Here is a 25,587-nt window from a genome sequence, read left to right as displayed (position 1 = left end):
TTTAGGTTTTGGTTGTTGTCTGGTTGGGAAGTTTGGTTTGTTTTAGTTGGAGTAGTTTCTATTGTTTCCTCAGTAGTGGAGAAATCTTCGTCATCGGTTAGACTAGGTTTAGCTGTTTGAGTTTCCATGGGGGAGGCATGTGATGTGGAGGGTTGTGTAGGTGTTTGCGGGATGGGTGTAGCTGATGATTTCTTAGTGTTTGTGTTTTGTTGTTGTGCTTGCTTGTGGGGGAGTGTTGTTGCCATGTGGGCTGTAGGGTGCTTGGATGAGGGTCGTGTTGTGGCGGTCGTTTTGTGGTTTGTTTTGCATGCGGGGGTTGATGTTTTGGCTATGTGAGATGTGGGAGGGTTCGTGGTTGGTTGAGTGGCTGCTTGTGTGTGTGAGATGGGTGCGGTTTCTCGGTAGGGGCCCCAGACAGAGCTGTCAGTTATGGGTGTGGTGTTTGTTTGTGGGATGGTGTTTGGATGCGGGTGTAGCAAATTTTCGTGATTGGATTTTAGCCGTGTCTATGTTTATGTGTTTGTTGGCCTGCTTGGTGAGTGTGTGTCTGTGTGGGCATTGATTTGAAAGTGAAGTGTGTTGGATGGATTTGCAGTGGATGCACCAGGGTGTGCATGTGCCTTGGCAGTCTGTTTGTGCGCATTTTTTACATTTAGTTTTGGGGTATGTGCATTGGGAGGCAGTGTGGTTGTATTTGAGGCACTTTGAACATTGTTTAACCTGCTTTATATAGGGTTTGACTTCTAAGTTGGTGTTGAGGATGACCATAGATGTCACCTTTTCTAGACGCAAGTCCGTCAAGACTGATCTACAAGCCAATGGCAGAGGCACAAGCAGCGTTAGTCCCAACCCCCGAGGATGCGTATACAAGATCCCCTGCAACTGTGGCCACCAGTACATTGGAAGAACCCCCAGACCTTCAACACCAGACTCAAACAACATCAGACCTCTGTCAACAAACTAGACCTGGAATCCGTTTTTACGAACACACCCTCAAGAACAAAGACCATAACATCATGTGGGAAGCCACCAAAGGCCTGTCTACCAACAACAACAACTGGCGACATAGAGAACTACCGGAAGCCAGTGACATCAGGATACCCCAGCCAGCCATCAACCGTGACCAGGGGTCCAATCTGCCTAGTGCTTGGGACTTTGTGCTTTGATATTTGTCGATGCTAATTATCTAGCTGGCTTAACTTGCCCATTATTATTCTTTATTCGTTAACCTATTCGTTAACCTTTCATACTCCCGTTTGCCCATTGTCCATTGTCAATTTCCGAACAGTGATAATTTAAGTCCTGGCTTCCAGTTGTCCATAACTATCAGCTCTAACAACAGTAAGATGTTGGCTTCCATTGTCTATTGCTAATAACCTATCAGCACCAATTATCTGTTGGCTTCCCTTTTTAAGTTTCCACCTTTTCTTATCTTAATACTTTTGTTTTTCTTACATGTACATATATATGTTCTCTGCCTCATAGCATTCATCCACCTGGGATGCTCAGATCCAAAACCTAACAACTAAATGCAGTAAAGACGTAAACACCCTAAGATGCCTAACTTGCTCTAACTGGGGAGCCTCCAAAGATACCCTCCTCTCTCTCTACATATCACTAATTAGATCAAAACTAGACTACGGCTGCGCCATATACAACACCCTTAACAACTCTCTATCTAAAAAACTTGACTCAATACAATATCAGGCTCTCAAACTAATTACACGCACCCAACATGGCACCTCCTACACTTCACTTCAGGCCTTAACAGGAGAAATGCCACTAAGTCTATGCAGGGAACAGCTAAGCTTAAATTTCTGGGCCGCGTCCCAATCAAACCCTCTCATCCAAAACTTAATAAACCAAAATATCAGCCCCAAAAACCAAGCTCTAGCTCGTAAACACCCCTTACTTACCCCAATATCCCAAATAATAACAAACTACCTAAATGAACACCAAATTAAAAATCTTAAACAAAACTGCAAACAATCAAATATCTTCACCCCTAAACTTAAAATAGACACAACACTAGCTAGCCAAATAAATAAACAAACCGACCCAAACATAGCGAAAACCACCACACTAGCATACATACACGAAAATTGGCCAAATTGGTGTCACATTTACACGGACGGATCTTCAGATCCGACTTCCAAACACACGGGTTTCGGAATCCATACCACACAACCAACCAAAACCACACAATCCTTCCGACTCCCAAACAACCAATCAATATTCACGGCAGAACTAATGGGCATGGCCTCAGCCCTCCATAATCAAGAATCCAAAAACCACAAAAAAATCCTAATACTTACCGACTCCCTAAGTGGACTACGAGCCCTCCAAAACAAAAATACCAAAAACCAACCTAAATTAATAAATCAAATACTTAAAAGCTCCAACGACCTAACTAAGGCAGGCAAAGAAATAACCTTCTTGTGGATACCCGCCCACGTAGGAATATACGGTAATGAAAACGCCGATAAGGCAGCTAAACTATCCCTCAAAATCCCAGAAATAAGCTTAAACTTACCCATCTCAAAATCAGAAATTAAAAGCGTAAACAAGCAAAAAATCACCAAAAAATGGCATAACCTATATCTAAACTCAAATAGCCAAATCAAAAATGTACTCAGCAAACCACTAACCAAACCAAAAATTCTCCATCCATCAAATAAAATCGACAGAGTAATCACTAAACTCCAAACAGGACACACCAACCTAAATAACCACCTAAAAATTAAAAAACATACTACAGGTAACTGCCCACACTGCAAACAACTAGAAACCCCAGAACACGCACTCATCCACTGCACACACTACCTAACACATCGAACCGCATTACAAACCACCCTCAATCTAAACAAGGCTCTCACTCTAGAAGCAATACTAAACCCACAAAATAAACTTGAAAACTGCAAGGCCTTAGGCGTATTCTTAATCAAAACGGAACTAATAAAACGCATCTAAAAACATCATAATCTACCAAATCAAAATTACATAAACCAACAAACATCCACCAGACCCAGCTCCCTTAGTTCTCCTCCCCAATCCCATCGGCATCTATTCCAAATCTCAAAATTCCCAAATTCTATATAAGCAACCCCTAAAGCCCCCTTTTTTGGTTGCACACACCACTTTCGCCCCTTTCGGAAACACATTAAATGGCCTGGCCGGGCCCGTGTGCGAAATACACATCAGTCGGAAAGCGCACGTTAAAGTAAGTAAGTAAGTAAGTAAGTAAGTAAGTAAGTAAGTAAGTAAGTAGGTAAGTAAGTAAGTAAGTAAGTAAGTAAGTATAGCATTCATCCACCTGATGAAGGAGTAAGCATATACTCCGAAACGTTGTGTTTCCTCATAATAAACAAGTTGACATCAGTAAATTCTCTTCCTTATGTGTATCACTTCTAAATAACTCCATAGTTGATGAATTTGTCACCCGGAAACGATTAAATGCTTCATCTGTTTCTCAATCTTGTTCCAGTGGTTTTCCAGGAAAAGATGTTTACGACATTGACAGACTTTCAGTCTTGCAGCCATGGCGAAAACAAACTTGTGCACATGGTCATTGTCCTGGAGGAATGATATAATTTCCAAGGCCGATAACCTTAAGTTATTGGGCATTAAATTTGATACTGATCTTGAAAATATGGTAGACATTAATTATAACGATAAATTCAAAGAAATAAAAACTTCAATGCAATTATGGAAAAGTAGAATACTTACACCCTTTGGACGAAAAACAATATTGAAATCATTATTGTTACCAAAACTTAATCATTTGTTTTCTACTGTTCCTGCTCCATCCGAAGATATTATAAATAAATTTCAAGCAAAGTGCTACAGATTTATTTGGAATGAAAAACCGAATAAAATTAAAAGGGAAAGGGTAATGAACAATATTCCTAACGGTGGTTTTAAAGTACCCTTAGTAAAAGATATTATTGCATCTCAATATATTTCTTAGCTTCGTCAAATACATCTATCAAATACTACCCTTAAATCGTTTATATTTGAGGCTAATATTATCCCATTTGATATTTTTCAAATGGATGCAAAATACATAAGAGATCACATCGTCAAAACTATCAGAAATCCTTTTTGGCGAGATGTAGTGTCGTCTTGGGGCCGATATATAGAAAATCATAAGAAAACACGAAAGGATGCTTATTCCCAATATATATGGTACAATGACAATGTGCAGATTGATGGGAAATATATATTTATTAACAAGTTGGATAATGCGGGAGTAAAATATATCAATGATTTGGTAGATCATCAGGGCCGACTTCTTTCATACTTAGAATTTGAGAATAGATACAATGTTTCGTGTAATCGTTTAACCTTTTACGGGGTAAGACATGCTATAAATGTTTATTTAAAATCTTTAGAAACTTATGATGTTACACCATTGGTAGCCCCAATTTTACCATTTAACATTCATGTACTTATAAAGAGTCCAAAGGGTTCAAAATACTACTATGATGTGCTATTGAGTTCAACATTTCAGAGGACATCAGCCAATCAGCAATGGGAAAATGAAATAAAATATTATACAGATTATGAATGGAAAAATATAAATGAAATACCCTTCCGATGTACTGATAGTGTGCAATTGCGTTGGCTTCAGTAGAGAATCATTAATCAAATACTTCCTAGTTGGTAAATACCTGTTTAAAGTGGGATATCAAGATTCTCCCTTGTGTACGAGTTGTGATAAAGTTATTGCTGATATTTCTCATGTACTATGGAATTGTGAAAACGCTAACTCTCTCTGGGCCGAACTTGAAGGATGGATAAATAATAAGGCGGAAATTCATATCAATTTCACCAAAGAAAACGTTTTACTGGGCTTTCCATTTAAAGGAAATGATCCATTAAATGCTATATGCCTTGTCGTTAAAGATACTATATTCAAATTTTATCTTAAAAAGAAAAAAATTGTCTTTCGAGTTGATCCAGAGAGAGTTGGCAAATTACTACTTTATAACTAAAGCGATAGCTTACTCTAACTGTAACTACAGCAAGTTTGTGAAGTTTTGGTCCAGTTGCCACAAACTATTTTTGTAACCATATCAACTAAAATACTGAATTATCTTAGTTCATATGCCCCCATGATGTATGATTCTGTTGTTTTTTTAAGAATCGCAGTATGAACATTAATATGTATGAAATGCTGTACGACAAAAAAAGTGGAATAATAAAAAAAAAAATTTAAAAAAAATTTAAAAAAATTCCAAGGCGTTTAGCCTTGATACCATGCAGGTGGCTGAGTAGATTAGTATGATAGTGGCCATCATAAGTCTGGCTTTTCGGCAAGTTGTCCACCAGTAGAATGCCACTGGAAACCCAGAAAAGCGAAGCTATCACCTTGTCAATTGACGGAACATGCTTTGCCTTCTTTTTCGGATGAGACGTTAGATGTTTCCACTGCTATGGTTATGTTTTGGTGTTGATTGATACTGGTAAACCCAAGATTCACCTCTTGCTAGAAATCGCTCAACAAAATCAGCTGGTTCTGCTTCAGAACGAATTAACGTCTCACGAGATATGATTGCGATGGCGTGTATATGATCAGGAATCAGTAGTCTTGGAACCCGGCGTTCTGAAGCCTTTGTCATGCACAGTACATTCCCCAGAATGTTCTCCACTCTCTCATGACAGATGCCTACTGTATTATCATGCATTGTATCAACAATTTCCTTAGTGGTGGCAGTTGAAGGTCTTCCTCATCTTGAATCATCTTAAAGGCTCCATCTTTTGTTAACAGTGACAAAGGAAGGAAACTACACCCTAACGTTGACACCATGTTCGCAAGGATGACTGTTGGAGTGAGCCCTTTAACCCTCGGGATGCCGATTTTTTTTTCTGACGCACATTTTCCTAAAATCGGAAAAGTGAAGTCTGTGCGAGAATTGCGCTCACGCGGCACTGGATCTGCGACTAGCTATAAAATTACGCAGAGGTGGAGAATATTAAATTTCCTATTTGATGGTGTAAATTTAACTTCAAATATTAAACCGCTTTTAAAAAAGACTTCTAAGCGTTGTCCGAGAATTTATTTTGCGTTGAAGAACAGTAAATCTCTCTGCTTTTTTTCATACACCGATAAAAGTACAGTGCGACGATTTATTTTATGTAGAAGCTTTACGGAAACTGTGAGCTAATATCTGAACGACATAATTACATATCAAATCGAGTTACATGCGTATGTATAACGACATACATTCAACGCCAAAAATGGCAAGCCGTAAATGACGAAAACTGATTTTTCTCTATGACAGAGAGGCGACAGAGAGGTTACGCAAGTACAAAGAAAACAGGGCATAACTCCGCTATGCTCAGCACTAGTTTATTGTAACTCAGGTCACTTGGTGAGAATTATCTGTGGGTAAGGACAATATATACTCTTCAAAAAAAGAAACTTGACACTGACTTTCAAAATGTAATATAATGCGATTGTTTCAAAATAGGACACAGAAACCATAATTGAAACACTGTTTGAAGATCAATGTAGACAATGTTCAAAACATTAATCGTGTCATCTAGACAGACACACGTACACGATACAGTTAATGTCACAGGGGTACTGAAAATGTCACTATCGGTTGTGCCCACCAAGTGCATCAATCACCGCTTCACACCGACGCCCCATAGATGGAATCAAGTTGTCAATAACACGCTGTCGGATGTGCTCCCATTTATGCTGAAGTGCACCAAGAAGCGCCGGAAGTGTTTGGGGTGGTGGATTCCTTCTGCGAACGCGTCGATCCAACTCGTCCCACAGATGCACAATCGGGGACAAATCTGGTGACTGGGCTGGCCATGGTAATGTCTGGATGTTGTTGTGCTGTAAGAAGTCCTTACAAACACGTGCAATATGCGGTCGAGCGTTGTCCTGCTGGAACGCCATAACGTTGACGTGAGGAAGAACGTAAGGCTGTAGGATCAAGTCTCTGTAACGCACACCTGTCAATGCACCTGCCACATGCACGAGAGGCGTCTTACCACCGTGATGAATTCAGGCCCATACCATGACACTCCCGCCGCCAAATGGGACAACCTGCTGCACACAGTTGGGGGCGTAACGTTCACCCCGACGTCTGTAGACACGTGCGCGCCTATCAGCACGTGTGAGTAGGAAACGGGACTCGTCAGTAAACAGTACATTTCTCCACCTTGCACGTGCCCATCTAACCCTCTGTTGGCACCAAAGCAGACGGTCCGCCAGATGACGTGGGGTCAATACATGACGTCGAACAGGTCTTCGTGTAAAAAGTCAAGCCTCCCTCAGTCTGTTGCGTACCGTTTGATCTGATATTCTGCGTACCCCAGGGATCTGTGTTGTTGTAGACGTGGCTGTGGTAGTGCGGTCTCGGAGGTGTCGGAGCCAGATGTATCGATCTTGTGCTTGGGTTGTCACCCTTGGTCTTCCTGACCTTGGTCTGTCGTCAACTCTGTTGGTGTTGTTGTATCGGGTCCACAGTGCGGAAATTGTCTGTCTGGATACGCCAAAGTGCCTGGCCACTTCTTGCTGAGTTGCTCCAGCTTGTAATCTCCCAATGGCGTTGTTCCGTTGAGCTGCATTCAGTCTTGGCATTCTGTCACCGCCTCTACTGCCGTTATAAGGACTGTATGAACAGCCGTTGATGTGGATTTTTATACCCATTCAGCAGGGGGCCTGCATGCCTAAATGCAGGATCCTGTGCTGCACGTTTTTTACAGGCGGTTGCGTTTGGATGAAGCTGTAAAATTGATCCCCAAACGCTACGTTTATGTGCTTTGCATGTGTTTTCGCGAATTATAGACACATCATCTTTCTGTTTGACTTATTTGGTTCTTATTGAATGTAATTATTTTAGATATTTGGCAAAAAGTGGCTTTACATCTATGTCAAGTTTCTTTTTTTGAAGAGTATATTTTCGTGGTGTTTTGTTCACGAGGAACCAAACTATTCCAACACAAATATCGATATTGAAACTGTATACGTTTAGTTATAAAAAATACCATAAGAAATGTTGAAATCGTCCTTCATTTAAAAGAGGTTATAGAGAAATGGATGGCCTTATCTACCCTTTAACTTAGTCCTTAGATACCAACATTCTCCTGATTGTGCAAGTGTAATTTGACTTATGTTGCACCATTATTAATAGAGCACTAGCCTTATCATCAAATGTAATTAAATACCAACAAAACAACACCATTCCTTTTGGCGTCATGTCTGGTTTCATGTCTTTGATAACGTCGGGGAAAGACGACACTGGTATTTTGATTAATATATATCTCCCGAAATGTTCGTTCATGGTATGGAAAATCTCGATGTGTAAAACGGAATTTGACGCTTTTTTGAGACAACATAAAATGACTGCTTTCACAAAGTAAATAATGGCTTTAATATGTAAACAATTAGATAGTTTATCGTGTATCTTAAGACACGCCCCTGTTCGGCATCAATTTACGTAATGAAATAACCAAAAGAATATTACAAAACAACCAAAATTACATTCAATATTGGACATATATTTGTTCATTATGATGTTATTGTTTCTCTTCATCTCGTCTCAGAATCACACAATAAAAGATGCGACGAAAGCTCTATGGGTATAGAAATATCAGGATAATCGTATAAGGTTGAACCCGTGAACAGGGTACCTGGCATTGGTTTTGTTTTTACACATTTTTTTATTCCTGGAGAAATAAAGTAAACAGTTTAAAAATATCCTGTGATCACAATATTGAAAAAAAGAATGAACGAATTGATTATATAATGCAAAATGAGAGGAATAATTCGTAAATTGTTTATGACTAACGCGCACCTGGCGAATCGTTAGATATCACTGTTCTGTGTATTAAACGACATAAAAAGACAATTCCAAGGCCAAGACAATTCTTTCAGAAATGTGTGCATATATTTTAACGAAACATATTATCCATTTTGTTAAAGGAGTGTATTCAGTTTAGTTGTAAAATAAAATGAAAGGGATATTCATGGGCATTGGTTATAAGAACTTATAATATTGACTATTAAACATTCAAAGAAATACGTACATGCTGCAGTTACACTTACACTTCATCTTGTAACACTTGTAAGGAAAAAGATATCGTATTCGACACTATAAACCTATCGATTCTTATGTAAACAATGTTAAAACAAACAGGAGATTATCAAAGGTTCGTTCATACATGTTGTGGCCTATATTTACGTATGATATCATTTTGAACATTGACAAATATCCAAAGTGCAATTAATTGTGTGAAAAAATGTATAAAAATATGCAAATTCTACTTTATAACTGAAACTGTAAACAGCATGATACAATGATCGTGTGCACTCTCATTAAAGGACATTCACCTCAAAGATATTACCAAATATGTACAGCAATGTTGACGTATGACATCACAAAATTGCGTGTTCACTGTCATCAGTACGCGGGAATCTACGAGGGTACTTTCGTTGAGTCAGCGATTGTATATACATAAATGTGACATGTAGGTAATCAGAAACATTCTGACAATCTATGTACTGTTACTTGTTGTTATAATTGTTATTGAAAGCAACGGAAATAGTCAGAAATTCCGATAAATACCGTTGTCGTTGTGCGTGATTTTGCGTCAGTCATGGCGTCACACAGGACGGTAACTTTGACATTTTCTGTTGAAAATATCAAATCATAGCATTGTATCTATCTTAAATTACCTAATTCTTCCTACGATTCTCTTCCCATGCATATTCTGAAAATGTTGAGCCAATATCTTGAACGAATAGACGAATGGATAGCTCAAAATAGGAGAAAATGCTACACTTATTTTGCTTGTTTCATCTAGACACTTTGTATTGGTGACAAAGACCATTGGTCATTTTATTCTAAAATGTATGAGGAATTCAAGGATATATGTATCGCAACTAAGTTTAAAATATACTTGATGTTACAGGCGTCTCATAACCGGTGTACCTGAAACGTGATTTTGTAAACACTATCCATTATAGCGGAAAGTTCACTTCGAGCCGGAATATACACATCATGACCAAATGGGCCGGAATATACACATCATGACCAAATGGGCCGGAATATACACATCATGACCAAATGGGCCGGAATATACACATCATGACCAAATTGGCTGGAATATACACATCATGACCAAATTGGCTGGAATATACACATCATGACCAAATGGGCCGGAATATACATATCATGACCAAATGGGCCAGAATATACACATTATAACAAATGGGCCGGAATATACACATCATGACCAAATGGGCCGGAATATACACATTATGACCAAATGGGCCGGAATATACATATCATGACCAAATGGGCCGGAATATACACATTATGACCAAATGGGCCGGAATATACACATCATGACCAAATGGGCCGGAATAAACACATTATGACCAAATGGGCCGGAATATACATATCATGACCAAATGGGCCGGAATATACACATCATGACCAAATGGGCCGGAATATACACATCATGACCAAATGGGCAGGAATCTACACATAACCATATAGGCCGGAATATGCACATGACCAAATTGGCTGAAATATACACATCATGACCAAATTGGCCGGAATATACACATCATGACCAAATGGGCCGGAATATACACATCATGACCAAATGGGCCGGAATCTACACATAACCATATAGGCCGGAATATGCACATGACCAAATTGGCTGAAATATACACATCATGACCAAATTGGCCGGAATATACACATCATGACCAAATGGGCCGGAATATACACATCATGACCAAATTGGCTGGAATATACACATCATGTCCAAATGGGCCGGAATATGCACATCATGACCAAATGGGCAAGAATATACACATCATGACCAAATAGGCTAGAATATACACATCATGACCAAATCGGCCGGAATCTGCAGATGACAAAATGGGCCGGAATATATCAGGCCACAGAGATATCTACAACAAGGTATCACTCCAGTGTGACGTAACTACCAATGTATATGGCCACAGAGAAATTTACAAGGTACCACTCCAGTGTGTACCAATGTATCAGGCCACAGAGATATCTACAACAAGGTATCACTCCAGTGTGACGTAACTACCAATGTATCCGGCCACATGTATATCTACAACAAGGTATCACTCCAGTGTGACGTAACTACCAATGTATCAGGCCACAGAGATATCTACAACAAGGTATCACTCCAGTGTGACGTAACTACCAATGTATCCGGCCACATGTATATCTACAACAAGGTATCACTCCAGTGTGACGTAACTACCAATGTATCAGGCCACAGAGAAATTTACAAGGTACCACTCCAGTGTGTACCAATGTATCAGGCCACAGAGATATCTACAACAAGGTATCACTCCAGTGTGACGTAACTACCAATGTATATGGCCACAGAGAAATTTACAAGGTACCACTCCAGTGTGTACCAATGTATCAGGCCACAGAGATATCTACAACAAGGTATCACTCCAGTGTGACGTAACTACCAATGTATCCGGCCACATGTATATCTACAACAAGGTATCACTCCAGTGTGACGTAACTACCAATGTATCCGGCCACAGAGATATCTACAACAAGGTATCACTCCAGTGTGACGTAACTACCAATGTATCAGGCCACAGAGATATCTACAACAAGGTACCACTCCAGTGTGACGTAACTACCAATGTATCAGGCCACAGAGATATCTACAACAAGGTACCACTCCAGTGTGACGTAACTACCAATGTATCAGGCCACAGAGATATCTACAACAAGGTACCACTCCAGTGTGACGTAACTACCAATGTATCAGGCCACAGAGATATCTACAACAAGGTACCACTCCAGTGTGACGTAACTACCAATGTATCAGGCCACAGAGATATCTACAACAAGGTACCACTCCAGTGTGACGTAACTACCAATGTATCAGGCCACAGAGATATCTACAACAAGGTACCACTCCAGTTTGACGTAACTACCAATGTATCAGGCCACAGAGATATCTACAACAAGGTACCACTCCAGTGTGACGTAACTACCAATGTATCAGGCCACAGAGATATCTACAACAAGGTATCACTCCAGTGTGACGTAACTACCAATGTATCAGGCCACAGAGATATCTACAACAAGGTATCACTCCAGTGTGACGTAACTACCAATGTATCAGGCCACAGAGATATCTACAACAAGGTATCACTCCAGTGTGACGTAACTACCAATGTATCAGGCCACAGAGATATCTACAACAAGGTACCACTCCAGTGTGACGTAACTACCAATGTATCAGGCCACAGAGATATCTACAACAAGGTACCACTCCAGTGTGACGTAACTACCAATGTATCAGGCCACAGAGATATCTACAACAACGTACCACTCCAGTGTGACGTAACTACCAATGTATCCGGCCACAGAGATATCTACAACAAGGTAATGATCATGCCTAATGCTCAGGAAGGTCAATACACTGTAGTCACCTCAAAATCCTGTTGTAAGGGGCTGAGTGATATGCCTTTCTGTAGTCAATCCAGCACATGGAGAGGCTTCCGGGGTATGTTTGAGCGTCCTCCAGGATCACATTTTTACCAAAAGTTGGTCCTTCCCCAACAAACCTTGCTTGCTCCCTTCTGTACATTATGTCATTGGAAGAGCTTTAGGATGACACTATTTCCAAAGGCTCTTCGTTTGTAAATTGTGTTGAGACGTGTAATGGGGAGGTAGGTTTGGGGGTCAGTCTGATCACCTTTTCAAGAAGTAATGCACGTCCTTTGCATAACCATGGAGGAACTTCCGATGTGTCCAAAATCAGGTTCAAAGATTTCATCAAGTAGGTAATGACAGAACCGATTTCGAATGCCATCAGACCTTGGTGCAGTATTGGGTTTAGATTGATTATAACTTTCTTCGATTCAGGCAATCAGAAGTAATGAAGTGCAGGCATCGTGGACAAATGTTACCAGACATACTAGCATCGTACTCTTCAACCAGGTTGCAGTAGCTGGACACAGACCACAACTGCTTCCAAAATAGTTCACTGGAATACATGGGTGACCTTCATTTTTTGGAAATGATTTTTTAAACCATTTTATGGGATTGCATTGATCAACTGACAAATCACAAATTGTATTGTAAATTTTATTTAGCATATGAAGTGGATCACTTGAAAAAAATCAACATTATTAGCACACAAATCTGAAAGGGAATCTGCACATTCAATTACTGCCATGGAAATTGGGTCGTCAGAAGAAACGTCCTTTGGAGGCCTCGAACATGGATATTCGCTTGCTATTTTGGATCTGCTGCTGCAGGAACAATGTGTTCATGCTCAAACATAACGGTGACCAGCTCTGTTGGAGCAATATTCCAGCTATATGACAACGGTCTGCAAATTCGAAGGTATTGTTGGAGGGGTTCTGTGCCCTCCTCGAACAAGTCCCATCTGCCTTTGTTTATACGTGGATAAAAACACGCTCAACCTGCCAAGGGTTGACATACCTATAGAGAGAGCCGAGCGATTATTCATTATTGTTAGAAGAATCATCCTGATATCATATGATGGTGGACAGATGCAGTCTCGGCCACTCGAGCTAATAATAAAAACGTATGATAACGACAATGACATGTCCATGTCGTGTGACATAAGATGAGCACATTATTCCATTTACTCGCTTTGTTTAGCTTGGTGAGGCATTAAAGAGTTGAACACAGATCACGGTATAAAACTGTTCCAAGAAACTTTGTGGGATTTCAGTCTGGAATAGCTCCCATTCCTCACTCTGTACCAGCCACCTAAAACGTGGTTCTCTAGGATACACGGTGTAGTCCGGCTAACTCTATATATGTGTACCGTAGTGGCGGGGATAGTGTGATCTGGCTAATTCTGTGTTACCCAGTTGCGAGGATAGTATAGTACGGATAACTCTGTATATATGTTCCGTTACAACAGGTACTGTTACTTAAAAATCACATTGCTACATATGTAAAAAAATTCAAAGATACTGCAAAGACAATATTGTATAGATATCTTACAGAGACAGTGTCTTGGACAATAATAATTTCGTGTAATAGTATTATACTTATTTCCCCGATACATTAATCAAGGTATGCTGCCAAAAAGTCGTACTGTTGATGTCCCGTGAGTCGCCTCCTGACACAGCTGCGGGACTGTATCCATTCAGTGTACTTCCTTCCGGTATTAGATCAAACCGTGGCATCTTGATTGCCTGTGATGAAAGCGGCGTTGTGAAAACCTACAACTTCCAGATTGAATGATTGCCTCCGATTTCCACAGACCACCATTTGTTTCCTCATCACTACCGACAGCATCAACATCATCGTCAGGATAAACGAACCCCCGGCAAGGTAGAACGGGATATTCCTGTCATATATCGTTGAAAGGTAACCTGCAACAGTTAATTTTATATGTATTTGTGAAAAGAAGTTGTCCAAATATTATTCATCGCGTACGCTTATTGCTACCCTAAAGTTCGCGCATAGTGGTTGCTATGAAGATGAAGAACGCTGTGTGGCTAATTCTCTTTTGTATGCAAATTGTGTGAATGGCGAGTGCTACGGGAAGGGCAGGACATGCTTATCCATTTCGCGAACCCTTGGTGTCATCCCTGATTTTCAGTGTTCCATTCATATAGTTTCCTTCCACAGCTATTTTGCTATGTACCACAAATGGAATCTGTTTCGATGAAGACTGGTTATTCTCTTGCATTTACGTTTTATATATATATCATAAATTAATAGGTATACATTTCAGGTGCAATGATCGCAATGTACCTAAGTTGGTGTGTTCTATCAGCAGTCTGTAAGTAATCGGATCTGGAGCAGACAAACAAGTGATCTGTACCATGAGCTACATGTTGGGGTATGGAGCCTGACCGCCGATTATATTTAGTCGCCTCGACCGACAATAATCTAGTCTACTACATGATAGGTATGTTGCTATATCTTAAAAACTAGTTACAAAAGAAAACGTACACTATATAGATTTCAATTTATATGTCTTACTTTGTATAGGTGATCCTCCAAATGCCCCAAATCCTAAGCACATCATTAACATGCCAAATGTTTTTGACAAGTTATGAAGTCCAAACAGCTGAACTAACACGAGAGTGAGAACACCAAAAAAGCCTCCTGTAAAACATGAATTTAACATTTAAAAAATACTTGTGACACACAAATGAAGTCACATAAGTCAGTATAGTCTTTCATTATGTAGAGATTCTGAATCAAAGACAAATAAAATAGGAAAAATGCTAGAACATCTCACCTAAGGCTAGTCCATATACCGTCCCGTTTATGTAAAATGCAGTCGGATTTTCACACAGTGGAATTAAGAGATTGGTGACGCCCATCCCACAGATTGAAAGAAGAAATATGTAATTTGCAGCCTTGTCAGTTGCCATGGAAATGGCAGAAAATATAATACGACCAGCCATGCTGCCATATCCCGGGGCGGTCACTACGAGAGCAGCTTGTGTTGCCGTCAATCTGGAGATTGAGGTTGTAACATATTCAGGAACGAAGGTGGAGAAAGTGTAGAAGCTGAACCCGAAGGCGATGTGAGCGATAGAGGCAGTTATTGTTCCTGGAATCTTGAATACCTGGAGACAATTGACTACCGTCTGCCTCAAGGAGACACTTGGACCATCAGAAGAATCTTTAAAAAATGGTGAAAGGACATTGTGAAATTGGTTTAAATATAATAATAAAATAGCAAGGGTCCCGACCATGGATATTTCTAAATGAGCAGATATGGAATTAATAGATGTTACTTTGTACTCACTTGTACTGTTTCTTGGAGTTATCAACATGGCGCAAGGTACTAAGTGTAGCGTCAGTGCACCATTGATGAGACATGTACCCCGCCACCCGATCGTTTCAGCAGTAACGGCTGATAATGGTGGCCACATGAACATACCAACAGCTAACCCAGTTACAGATATTCCAACGGCTACAGGTCGCCATTTTGAAAACTGTTTGGTGACATGAACCATGGTTGCTGTATACGCAAAGCACGCACCAGTACCTGAGTAACGCAATAAGAAATATTATATTTTCTCTTGATTTAGATTTTCTTCGTATTCAAAACCAGTGAAGGATTTTCCAAAATAAGGTATTATTTGAAATAGAACCCCAAACATCAGGGAGAATGTACAATTTTAAGATAATATATTTTATTTTCCCTACAAGTAGTGAGGATGCTTAGTTTGTAAATTTACTGAAGAATTATTAGGCTTTATTAGTTACCCGCGTGACCATCACATCATTCATTGATCAGTAGGATGTGATGCGATACAGACCTGGCAAAACACCGAGTGCGAAGTACAACACATTCAGGTCGTTCACCTGACTGCCGATGATAAAGCCAGTGAAGGCCAGCAAACCTCCAAATAACGTGGTAAGTCGACCCCCGAGGCCATCCACACACACTACCCCAGGAATGGCTGGAATATAGGTTACTGGAGTTGATTATTGTTGTTGTATACTATTGTTTCCAGATTAATGTAACTTATTTTGAGTTCAAACCCCAAAACAGGTCAACTTTTTATGTGCGAGTTTGTCCGGGGTTGGTTTTCGAGTGTAGTCTAATGTCCATTTCTAGTATACGTCAATATATTGTATAATTAGTACCGTGAGTAAAACTGAAATTATATATCGATGTTACAATGGGTTAATCACAATTTTATCATCTACATGATAAAGTTTGCGGTCGCCTACAAAAAAATGATGCTTAAACGACTTGAAGCAAAAACTGTTTGACGCTTGTAGCCCTTTAAGCTAGCTGTTACAATTGTAACTTACAACGTATACTAAACCGCAAAAGAAACGTCACCATGGATAGATAAATGAGAAACCTTATTTGTCCAAACACTGTAAACATACTTTGATACATATAAAAAAAAGATGAAACTTGGCACAACTGATCATCAAGGTTGAAATTAAAGTGTCAAATGTTCTTATAGTGAAACACGACACTAGTCTCTGAGAAAATGGCATCACAAGTCAGTATCTCGTGTGTCCGCCATGTGCATTGCTGACTGCCGTGCAACGTCGATACATGGAATGGATGAGGCGGTTGATGAAGGCCATAGGCACTTGAGCCCACAAGTCGGACGGACGTCATTCAGCCGTTTTTGAATCTCGTCCCGCAGGTGCTCAGTGGGATTTAAATCGGGACTGAGGGCAGGACACTGCATGGTTCTGATGCCATTCTGCTGGAGGAAATCTCTTGTTGCTCTCGCAGTGAGGGCACGGGAGTTATCATGCTGAAGCTCGTGGTTGCGGCGACGTGCCAAATGAGGTATGGCGTGTGGTCTCAAGACTTGATCAATGTACCGAGCTGCTTTGACACCGTTGCCTCTTCAAGGACCGATGTCCTGGAAGACCACAGGGCAGACCCTCTGTGCAAGACCAATTCCACCCCACAGCATGATGCTCGTACCACCCCACGAGTCTCTCTCAACAACACAAGCATCTGATTAACGTTTCGCACGGCGTCACCAGATTCTCTCTTTTATCTGCTGTTGGGATACAGTAACAGCTCTCGTCTGAGAAGAGGACTCTTCTCCATTGCTGGTGGCGCCAATGCTGGTGCTGTGTTGCTGGTGCTGTGTTGCCTGCGCTGAAAGCGATCCCGGCGATGACGTGGTGTCAGAATGGGTCCTCGGTGTGGCCTGTGACAGTGGAGGTGGCTGCTCGTCAATCGTCGACCCACGGTGTCCGCACTAATGTGTCGCAGGTGTGTCCCCATGGTCTGTCGTGCAGTAACAAAGCGATCTTGAAGATTCTGTCGCACAATCTGACGATCCTGACGTCGGGTGGTGACCCTTGGTCTTCCGCTACGTGGTCGGTCATCTGTAGTATTAGTGGCCTTGCACCGTCGCTGGAGCCTGTATATGGTCCTTACGTGGACTTGATATGCATTGGCTACTTGCCGGGCGGTTTGTCCAGCTTACAATCGTCCAAGGGTTTGGTGTCGCTTATTTCTTGTCAATCTTGGCATGTGCTAGCAATTCAATAACGAATGAAAGTTTCCTGATCTGGGTGGATTTTTATAGGGCAAGAAATGGGGAACGCGTGTGCATTTCAATTGCATGGAACTCACATGCATCAGGTTAACATGTCCGTTGCCGTGATGCATTTGGTTGATCGGCTTTATTGTAATTTCGTTTTTTTTATCATCAAATTTCATTTTTCCGGACAAGGAAATGTTAAATTTTAGAAACTTTGACAAAAATTACCCAGATATTTAAATGACAACTTTTCATGCAAAGTTACTTGGGGTGACGTTTCTTTTGCGGTTCAGTATATTTTGTTTGTTTGTTGTTAAACGCCACACTCAGCAATATTCTAGCCATATGACAGTACAAAGTATTTAAAACAATGAACGCATACAACGATATATGCCCCCAACCCTAATGGCATCAGATACTGAATCCTGAAGATTGGTTTAACTTGCATGCAATTCCAGAAAATCCACCAAAAAGAGCTCCTATCCAAGTCACCTCCTCCTCTGAGACACCAAGAGATTCCTTCATGTATGTGTACATGACACCGTACGAGGCTGCCAGACCACCATAAAACATGTTGGCAACGAAACAACTGACCACCGACCCAATCTGCCGGTATTTACTTGTGGTAACTTCACGGGTACCTTTATGAGAGAAAGTCACAGATTTGCTGTCTTCGACACATTGCCTGTGGCTGTGACGAATGCTCTTTACATTGTCATCATCTAGTGGACCACGGGGACCCTTGTTGCCATCTCGACACATCCATGTACCCATTCTGAAGTCACCAGTAACATCCGCCACATCGCCGGCAGACATTGTACCAATCTAAACTAAACTACACAGGACCAGTAATGCTCCCACTGGGAACATCTATTGATAAATGTGATGGTGTGGCTTCGCTCGACCCTATAGAGAAGAATATGCGTCTTGAATGTCAGGACATACCTTAATAATGCAAGTGCATGACCACACGTATCACACTTGTTTCTTCTGGCTTGGTCTAGATATTGTAGCCCCAATGTGTGTTACCTATAGTACGTCCGTGACAAGTAATTTACTTTTTCCAATCATTAAGGTGGGTAGGTAAGTCATAAACTAAACAAGGTACATTATTTTAACTATTCTATTTTCATACCATAATTCATATATCAGGTTTTTTTTCTTGCGATCGAGAGCTTGAGTTGTTTGCTAACATTAACTTTGACTTTTAAAAACAAAAGTATATATGTACTATGTAAAGAACAAGGCAAAAAATACGGGGGAATATTTATACTCATTAAGTGACTTTGGGGTGCGGGATGCTGTGTCTCTGACTACATGTATTCCTCAGACAATCTGGCCTGACATTAGTTTCAGTCACTATCTTCGAGATTGATATAATTGTTCATATTGTCATCTTATGAAAAGGTTTATGTTGATGTAAAAGTGCGCGGTTAAATATTACTTCTCATCTTTGTTAAATACTCAAGATTGTCTGATAACCGTTGAAAAGATTTGATATAAAATATTTAGGACATAAACGAACTTGTGTTTGAAAATTAGATAAATGTTAGACCGAATTGATAGTCTCTAAAATTAATTTGAACCCGAACGCTTTATTTCGAAACTATCAATTCGGTCTAACACTAATCTAATTTTCAAACACAGTACGTTTGTCTCCATTCTACAATGACCGATTTAAAATCGAACTCCTTCGTACCAGGAAGACAGTGCGTAATCCGGCATGGCATGAGAGGCGAATTGAACTCGTCTGTGAAAGGGGAGGTAAGTTTCTTTCGTTGTGTTTTTTTTAAACAGTGTAACGTAAAAAATATATTCGTCAAAAGAACATAAACAACTATTTGTTCAATGCAACAATTACAGTTTGGTTATATAAACCCTCCAAACACGAAAGAAACCACCTTACTGTTTGGTTTGCCGTAGTACTGTACCGCCTGCCAACACTACATGGAATTGCCTGACCTACTTATTACCTTGAAGTTTAGCAACAATTTGAAATTTGGAAAGAGGCGGATTTGCCAGTTTTTACATTTTGTGCAAGATTGAAATTAGAAGTGACAGTGGAGGATACTTGACTGACAGTCGAATCTGAACCCAGCTGAATCGAAGAAGAGTATTTTTCTGGTTCGCCGATGAGTCAGTGTTGTAACTCATCAAGGACTGTTGATTTTTATGACAAGTGAGTTTGATGATTTCACGTGCCTCTACCCCGATATGGCACAAAAAGTGACACTGGTTGCCCTAAGGCAATGGTTTGTGTAAATTGTTTACATCATTTAGGGCAGAGGATTCAGGCCAAGCGGTTATAATGTTTACCAACATGAATCACCAGCAGTGACAGTTTTGCGGGAAGCTGGTAGAAAGCAATTTTGACATGTACATTTTCAAGGACCGGCATTGAGTGGCATAAATTCGGGGTTTTGCCTCACCCTTACCTTGCAATCCCCCTGGACGGGATTGGTTGATCGGTCATTGTGATGATCTCAAACCCAACATCGACAATTGATTTCATGGTTCAATCGCGTTGATTTTCATATTCCCTGCGACCAAAGCCCAAAGTTACATCAATCCAGACTCTTCTTTGCAAATTTACCTGTGTGTCAGCTGACAGATGATTTCTATTTTAAGACATATCTGCTTGTGAAATGGCCTCATGGTGATCGGCATTGTCGAGACCAAGTTTTTAAATTGTTCTTAGCATGCCCAGGGCGCTATGGAACTTACTGTCTTACAAAATATTGATATTTCTCTGAAATGGAGGAGATCTCAGGTGCCTGTGGATCGCCGATCGGATGCCCACGTAAGAAGAGTTGGCCTAGAATTTTCCGTCAGCGAAGTGTCAAATAATTCGTCTTCAGAAAGTGTTTCAAACTTGGACATCTCATGTTGCGTCAGCCATTCTAAACAAAACAAACATACCGTTTACCAGGTAGGCAAAATCATTCTCGTTAGATACCATTTTTTACGAAACGAGTGGACTAATCTGACCGAGCGAGTGTGGTATTTTATTTATTACCCACGTTAAATATATATTTAAGCGTAAATACATAACACCTTACGCTCGTTGACAGACCAAACTGAAACCGGTTGCAAAATGTGGTTGCGCATGAATATTGATAGATGCCCAAATACGCGCATTGTTGACATTTCTATGTATACGCATTAACAACATGCGCCTGCAGTTGTGTTTGCAAACATAACAGCACTGACGCTCAAGATCCATTTGGAAGAATTTCTTCAACTTATGGTTATTCAAGCGCCATGTTGTTAATACGCAGGAAACCTATAAGAAAATTTGAAAAGTCACATTAGCCCCGCACTTTGAATATCGGACCAACAGTCGGTCACTCGCACTGCCGGTGTCCCGTCTATGAAATCAAAATGGTTCGCTTTCCTTGATCTATCGGTTGAATAAATATGGTGTACCATTTTGGAAGAGGGAAATCAGAGTTTTCGCCAAAGACATTCATGTTAACTGTACCACCCTATGCCGAAGACGTGAAAATCAAGAAACTCAAGTCTGCTCGGAAGGACAAGTGTGATCTACTCACAGCGATTTACGCTAGAGATCGGGAATGTTATTATTCACATTTAGGCTATTTTGGGCCGAAAATCAGAAATCAGGCACACCTCTACGAAGTTTTCGAATGATTTGTATCAGAAATGTTAACTTTGCGTGATCTGGTAGTGCCGTCGTGAATAAACAACTCCCGAAACAGTGCCACAAAATACGCTTCGAATGGGGCACTAATGGCGCAACCGGATCATCCCAAGTAAGTCTAGATATCTGTCCAGATAGTTTAAACTGACTTCATTTCACCACGCTTATCCATTTACGTTAAATCAAATTGAAAGATGCAAAAGTGGTCGGGTGCGTCACGGGGGACCCTCGATCTATTGATCGGTAGTCGTACATTGTAAATTGATATAGCTCGATTATATAATGTCTGCAGAAGCTCTATGCATAACTTATATAGAGTGCAAACCGAATTTGATGCGTGTGGCTTTCTTGTTTGGTTCAATGAAGTGTTTGTAAATATAACTCGCGCTCATGAGATTGTTTCAGTTCTGCCTTGCAGTTGCTAAATGAATGATGTCTCGCGATTTTTATGAATGAAAAAAGTAATCTCGGTGTGACAGAGGTCACTGTTTTCCAATCAAAACAAATAAAACAAGGTCAACCTTGTACGACACACGTGTGACGTACGGATTTAGTATATTACCACCTGTATCTTCACCACGTGGATTATAATATAAGTTTCGCTGTTCATTAGGTATAAAAAGGAGGATGTTTCTTATCTCATTAGTTTCTTTATGTTTCTTTATGGTTGCCTCCTTCTTTAGGCTACATTGTAATTAAGTTGAGTATTCTAAAAATAGTGGCTATTACTATAGGGAGATTTTTGGATAAATGTGGAGGAAGAATTCATGAAATTGTGTTTTTGAAACAAAAGTTTTATTTAATATTTATTTTTTAATAATTCCCTCACATTGAAAAATCCCAATTGCAAGTGTGTAGATCGTATGGCTGATTTGGGTCTGCCATCCGAGAAAATAGAGTCGATGTCAGCCCCGTCTATTGTTGTCCAGAAGTAGTTTGTTTTGTATCTCTTGTGTCTGTTGGAATAATTTAATAATTTGTTTTACGCAATAGTTAGGAGATTTTACGAGCGCTTCAACCTCTGGCTTTTTCGCACTCGGGGCAGACGGGGTCTTATGAAACCATAAATAGTGGGAATAATAATAAATGAAGGGGGATAAAGTAGGAGAGAAGATGGGATTGGGGTGAAGAGGCAGAGAGATGCCATAATGAGATTGTAAAAGTCCTACGTTAACCAAGGTCTAGGGGAGTATATATAAGGTAGGAGAGATAGAAAGAGAATAGAGATCAGTTAAGCTGATGTTTTAGTATATAATAAGAAAAATAAAATTTTAAGTAGAAAAAAATGAAAAGTGGATAGGGTAACCTATGCTAATAAACAGGGGCCTTCCCCGAGGGGGGGGGGGGGGGGGGGGGGGGGAATAGGCTTGGTGCAGGTGAGTGTGGCAGTGAAAGTGATGTCCTTGACATTGGGCGGGTGGCTGGTTAAACGGCTATATTATTAGTGTGTCTGGATATGGCAGAGTTGGGGGCGCGGACGTCGTAGGGGACAATCCGCGCTGAGATTTTGAAGCGCGGACGTCGTAGAAGACAGTCCGCGCTGAGAATTTGGATCCCGATCCGAATCTGAAGTATTGCTGAGGAGAGGGAGATTTACATAGAGAATTTGATTGGGATGGCCTAATCACCGCCACCGTTCGTGTTGTCACCACACTCTGTTTGGTTCGTCAAGCTCGTCACACGGAGTCTTTCACGTTCACCGTGATCACTCGCAAATCAACCTCGCTGATCAACCTAGCTACCAACCTAGCCATGTCATCATCTGACAGGATGATAAACAAGTCCCTCCCCAGGGAACTCGTTGGAGTTATACTCCCCCTCCTAGCGTACAGGGTAGCTAACTACTCCCTAAACGCCGATCTGTCGGCCGGCACTAAGGTGCTTACCATCACGTTTGATGGTAACCAACCGAAATCTCCCCGATTCAGGAGAGTACCCGCTCACCTCTCTCCCCCACGGATTACCCAGGACCCAGCCATGGATACGGCTCCGGCTCGTCACCCCACCCGCCCTCAACCAAGCCAAGCTCAAGCCACTGACAATGCGTCACACGTGAATATTATCACCCAAACTTTGCCTGTATGCACCATGCCAGATCAGTCTATGGACCCCTCCCCCTCTAGCCCCATCTCCCCCCCCCCCCCCCCACACACCTCCACCCCCTCTGCCGCTCCCACCCAGGAGAAAAAACGGAAACGAATAATAAACACCCCCCCCCCCCCCCCCCCTCTCTCCGACCATGCTACCCAGACTAAAGATTCACCCACTCCCAATACCCCCTGTTTAGACCAAACAACCCAAACTCTGGTAATTGAAACCCCCCCCCCCCCACCCCAAGCTACCACCATAGACGCTTACACTTCGCCTATCAAGGCTACTAATCTGCCTACCACTCCCACTCAAACAGACCCCTATCAAAAAACCTTTATTTCTGAATCCGAACTAACATCTCATCTTACACAGCACGCTGAACAAATTCTCTCATCCCACTATTTGCTACCAACACCACTAACTCTTGAAGCCCCTGGAATCAAAATCTACAAATCCACCCAGGAACGAGCTAAATTTACCATTATCCAGTACTTAAACAAAGAACGTTTCGAACATGAAATCTCCACAATCCAAGATCTAAATTCCTTTCTCATAGACATCCAAGAACAGGGCATCCAGCTAACCCCACAATTCATCTCTAACACTACGGCTCACTTCACTAAAAAATCTTATCTTCCGCTCTCCTTAAACGACTATAAACTCACTAAATTTCTCCTCAGCGGCTCCCTTGCCTCCATCCCTTAAACCCTACGTGCCCTTCCTTCCACCTTGCCACCTTCGTCTCCTAAATAACCACTAACTACAGCCCTAACCACCGCCTAAATGTTTAGAACTTCCCAAATAAAATTGTCAACCTAAAAATGTAAACAATATTTACCGGTCGGATCGGGATCGAAATTCCTAGAGCGGACTGTCTTCTCCGACGTCCGCGCGGTCAAACTCAATAAGCCAGCCTAAACAAACTCATTTTCATTTAACCATACAACTAAGCTCATCAATCACTGCGAGAATGCGCGACACACGATCCAAGTCCTACCGTAACCCCCCTCCCCACCCCAGCGTATCTAGACTTACGCCAGGTTTCTTCCCCTTTTTCTTTGTTTATTAAACCCCATATAACTAAAGAGCAGCTTAACTGCTCCTACCGCCCACTATGCTATACACTAGGTAGGGTATTACAAGACTAGGATACTGCTATTTCTTCGCTCCTCACTATGTTAGGTTTTTCCCCTACCTTTATAGTTTTTGGGGAATGGTGATTATGCTTATTACTCTATTATTTATTGTTTCTTCCCCACCTTCCCCGACTGCGAAATAGCCGACGGCTGAAGCGGTCGTAAAATCTCCAAATCATCATCATGGCCTAAATTTTTGCTGATAACTTTGTTTCTTTAATGAAAGTGGCTATTTGTAGGTAGGTGGCTGGGGGGTTGTTTGGTTTGAATAGCATGGTGACGTTGTTTTTGTAGATGGGCGGTAGGGAGTTATATAGTGCTTGTTGTTGTTTATATTTTCCACATGTGTTGAATATGTGGTTTATGTCTTCAGTGGGTGCAGTTTGGATTTGGATGTCTGTTTTGTTTATGGAGTGTTTCGTTTAAATCGGTTTGATTGCTTTGTGTTCTGTTTATAATTGTATCTGCTAATATGGAGTTTGTATAGTTCTTGCACTTAGTAATTGGAGTGGTAAACAGTGTTTAAATCCATTTTGATTTGCATTTTTGTATGTTATTTTGGAAGCTTTGTTTTCTTATAGTGTGTTTTATTAATGTTTTTGTTTCGGCTTTGCGTGTATGGAATTGTATTGTGGGTGATTGGTCGATTGTTGCTGTTTTTGCTATTTGGTCTGAGA

The 25,587-nt window shown here is 40.9% G+C and overlaps 1 protein-coding gene across 1 annotated transcript; it reads right to left on the bottom strand.

The window, feature by feature from the left end:
- Window positions 1-13,114: 13,114 nt before the first annotated feature.
- Window positions 13,115-18,984, bottom strand: LOC124110367 (monocarboxylate transporter 13-like). The gene is made up of 6 exons (XM_046469674.2): window positions 18,469-18,984; window positions 16,310-16,453; window positions 15,793-16,035; window positions 15,277-15,666; window positions 15,015-15,140; window positions 13,115-14,398 (listed from the first exon to the last, which is right to left on the bottom strand). The coding sequence occupies exons 1-6, from the start codon at window positions 18,836-18,838 to the stop codon at window positions 14,196-14,198; spliced, it is 1,476 nt and encodes a 491-aa protein (XP_046325630.2). The 5' UTR covers window positions 18,839-18,984; the 3' UTR covers window positions 13,115-14,195.
- Window positions 18,985-25,587: the final 6,603 nt, after the last annotated feature.

Source organism: Haliotis rufescens, unplaced genomic scaffold (assembly GCF_023055435.1).
Source record: "Haliotis rufescens isolate VD_foot unplaced genomic scaffold, xgHalRufe1.0.p SCAF_9, whole genome shotgun sequence".
Classification (NCBI taxonomy): Eukaryota; Metazoa; Mollusca; class Gastropoda; order Lepetellida; family Haliotidae; genus Haliotis; species Haliotis rufescens.
Note: the sequence above shows the minus strand (reverse complement) of the source record. Positions and strands in the feature narration are given on the sequence as shown.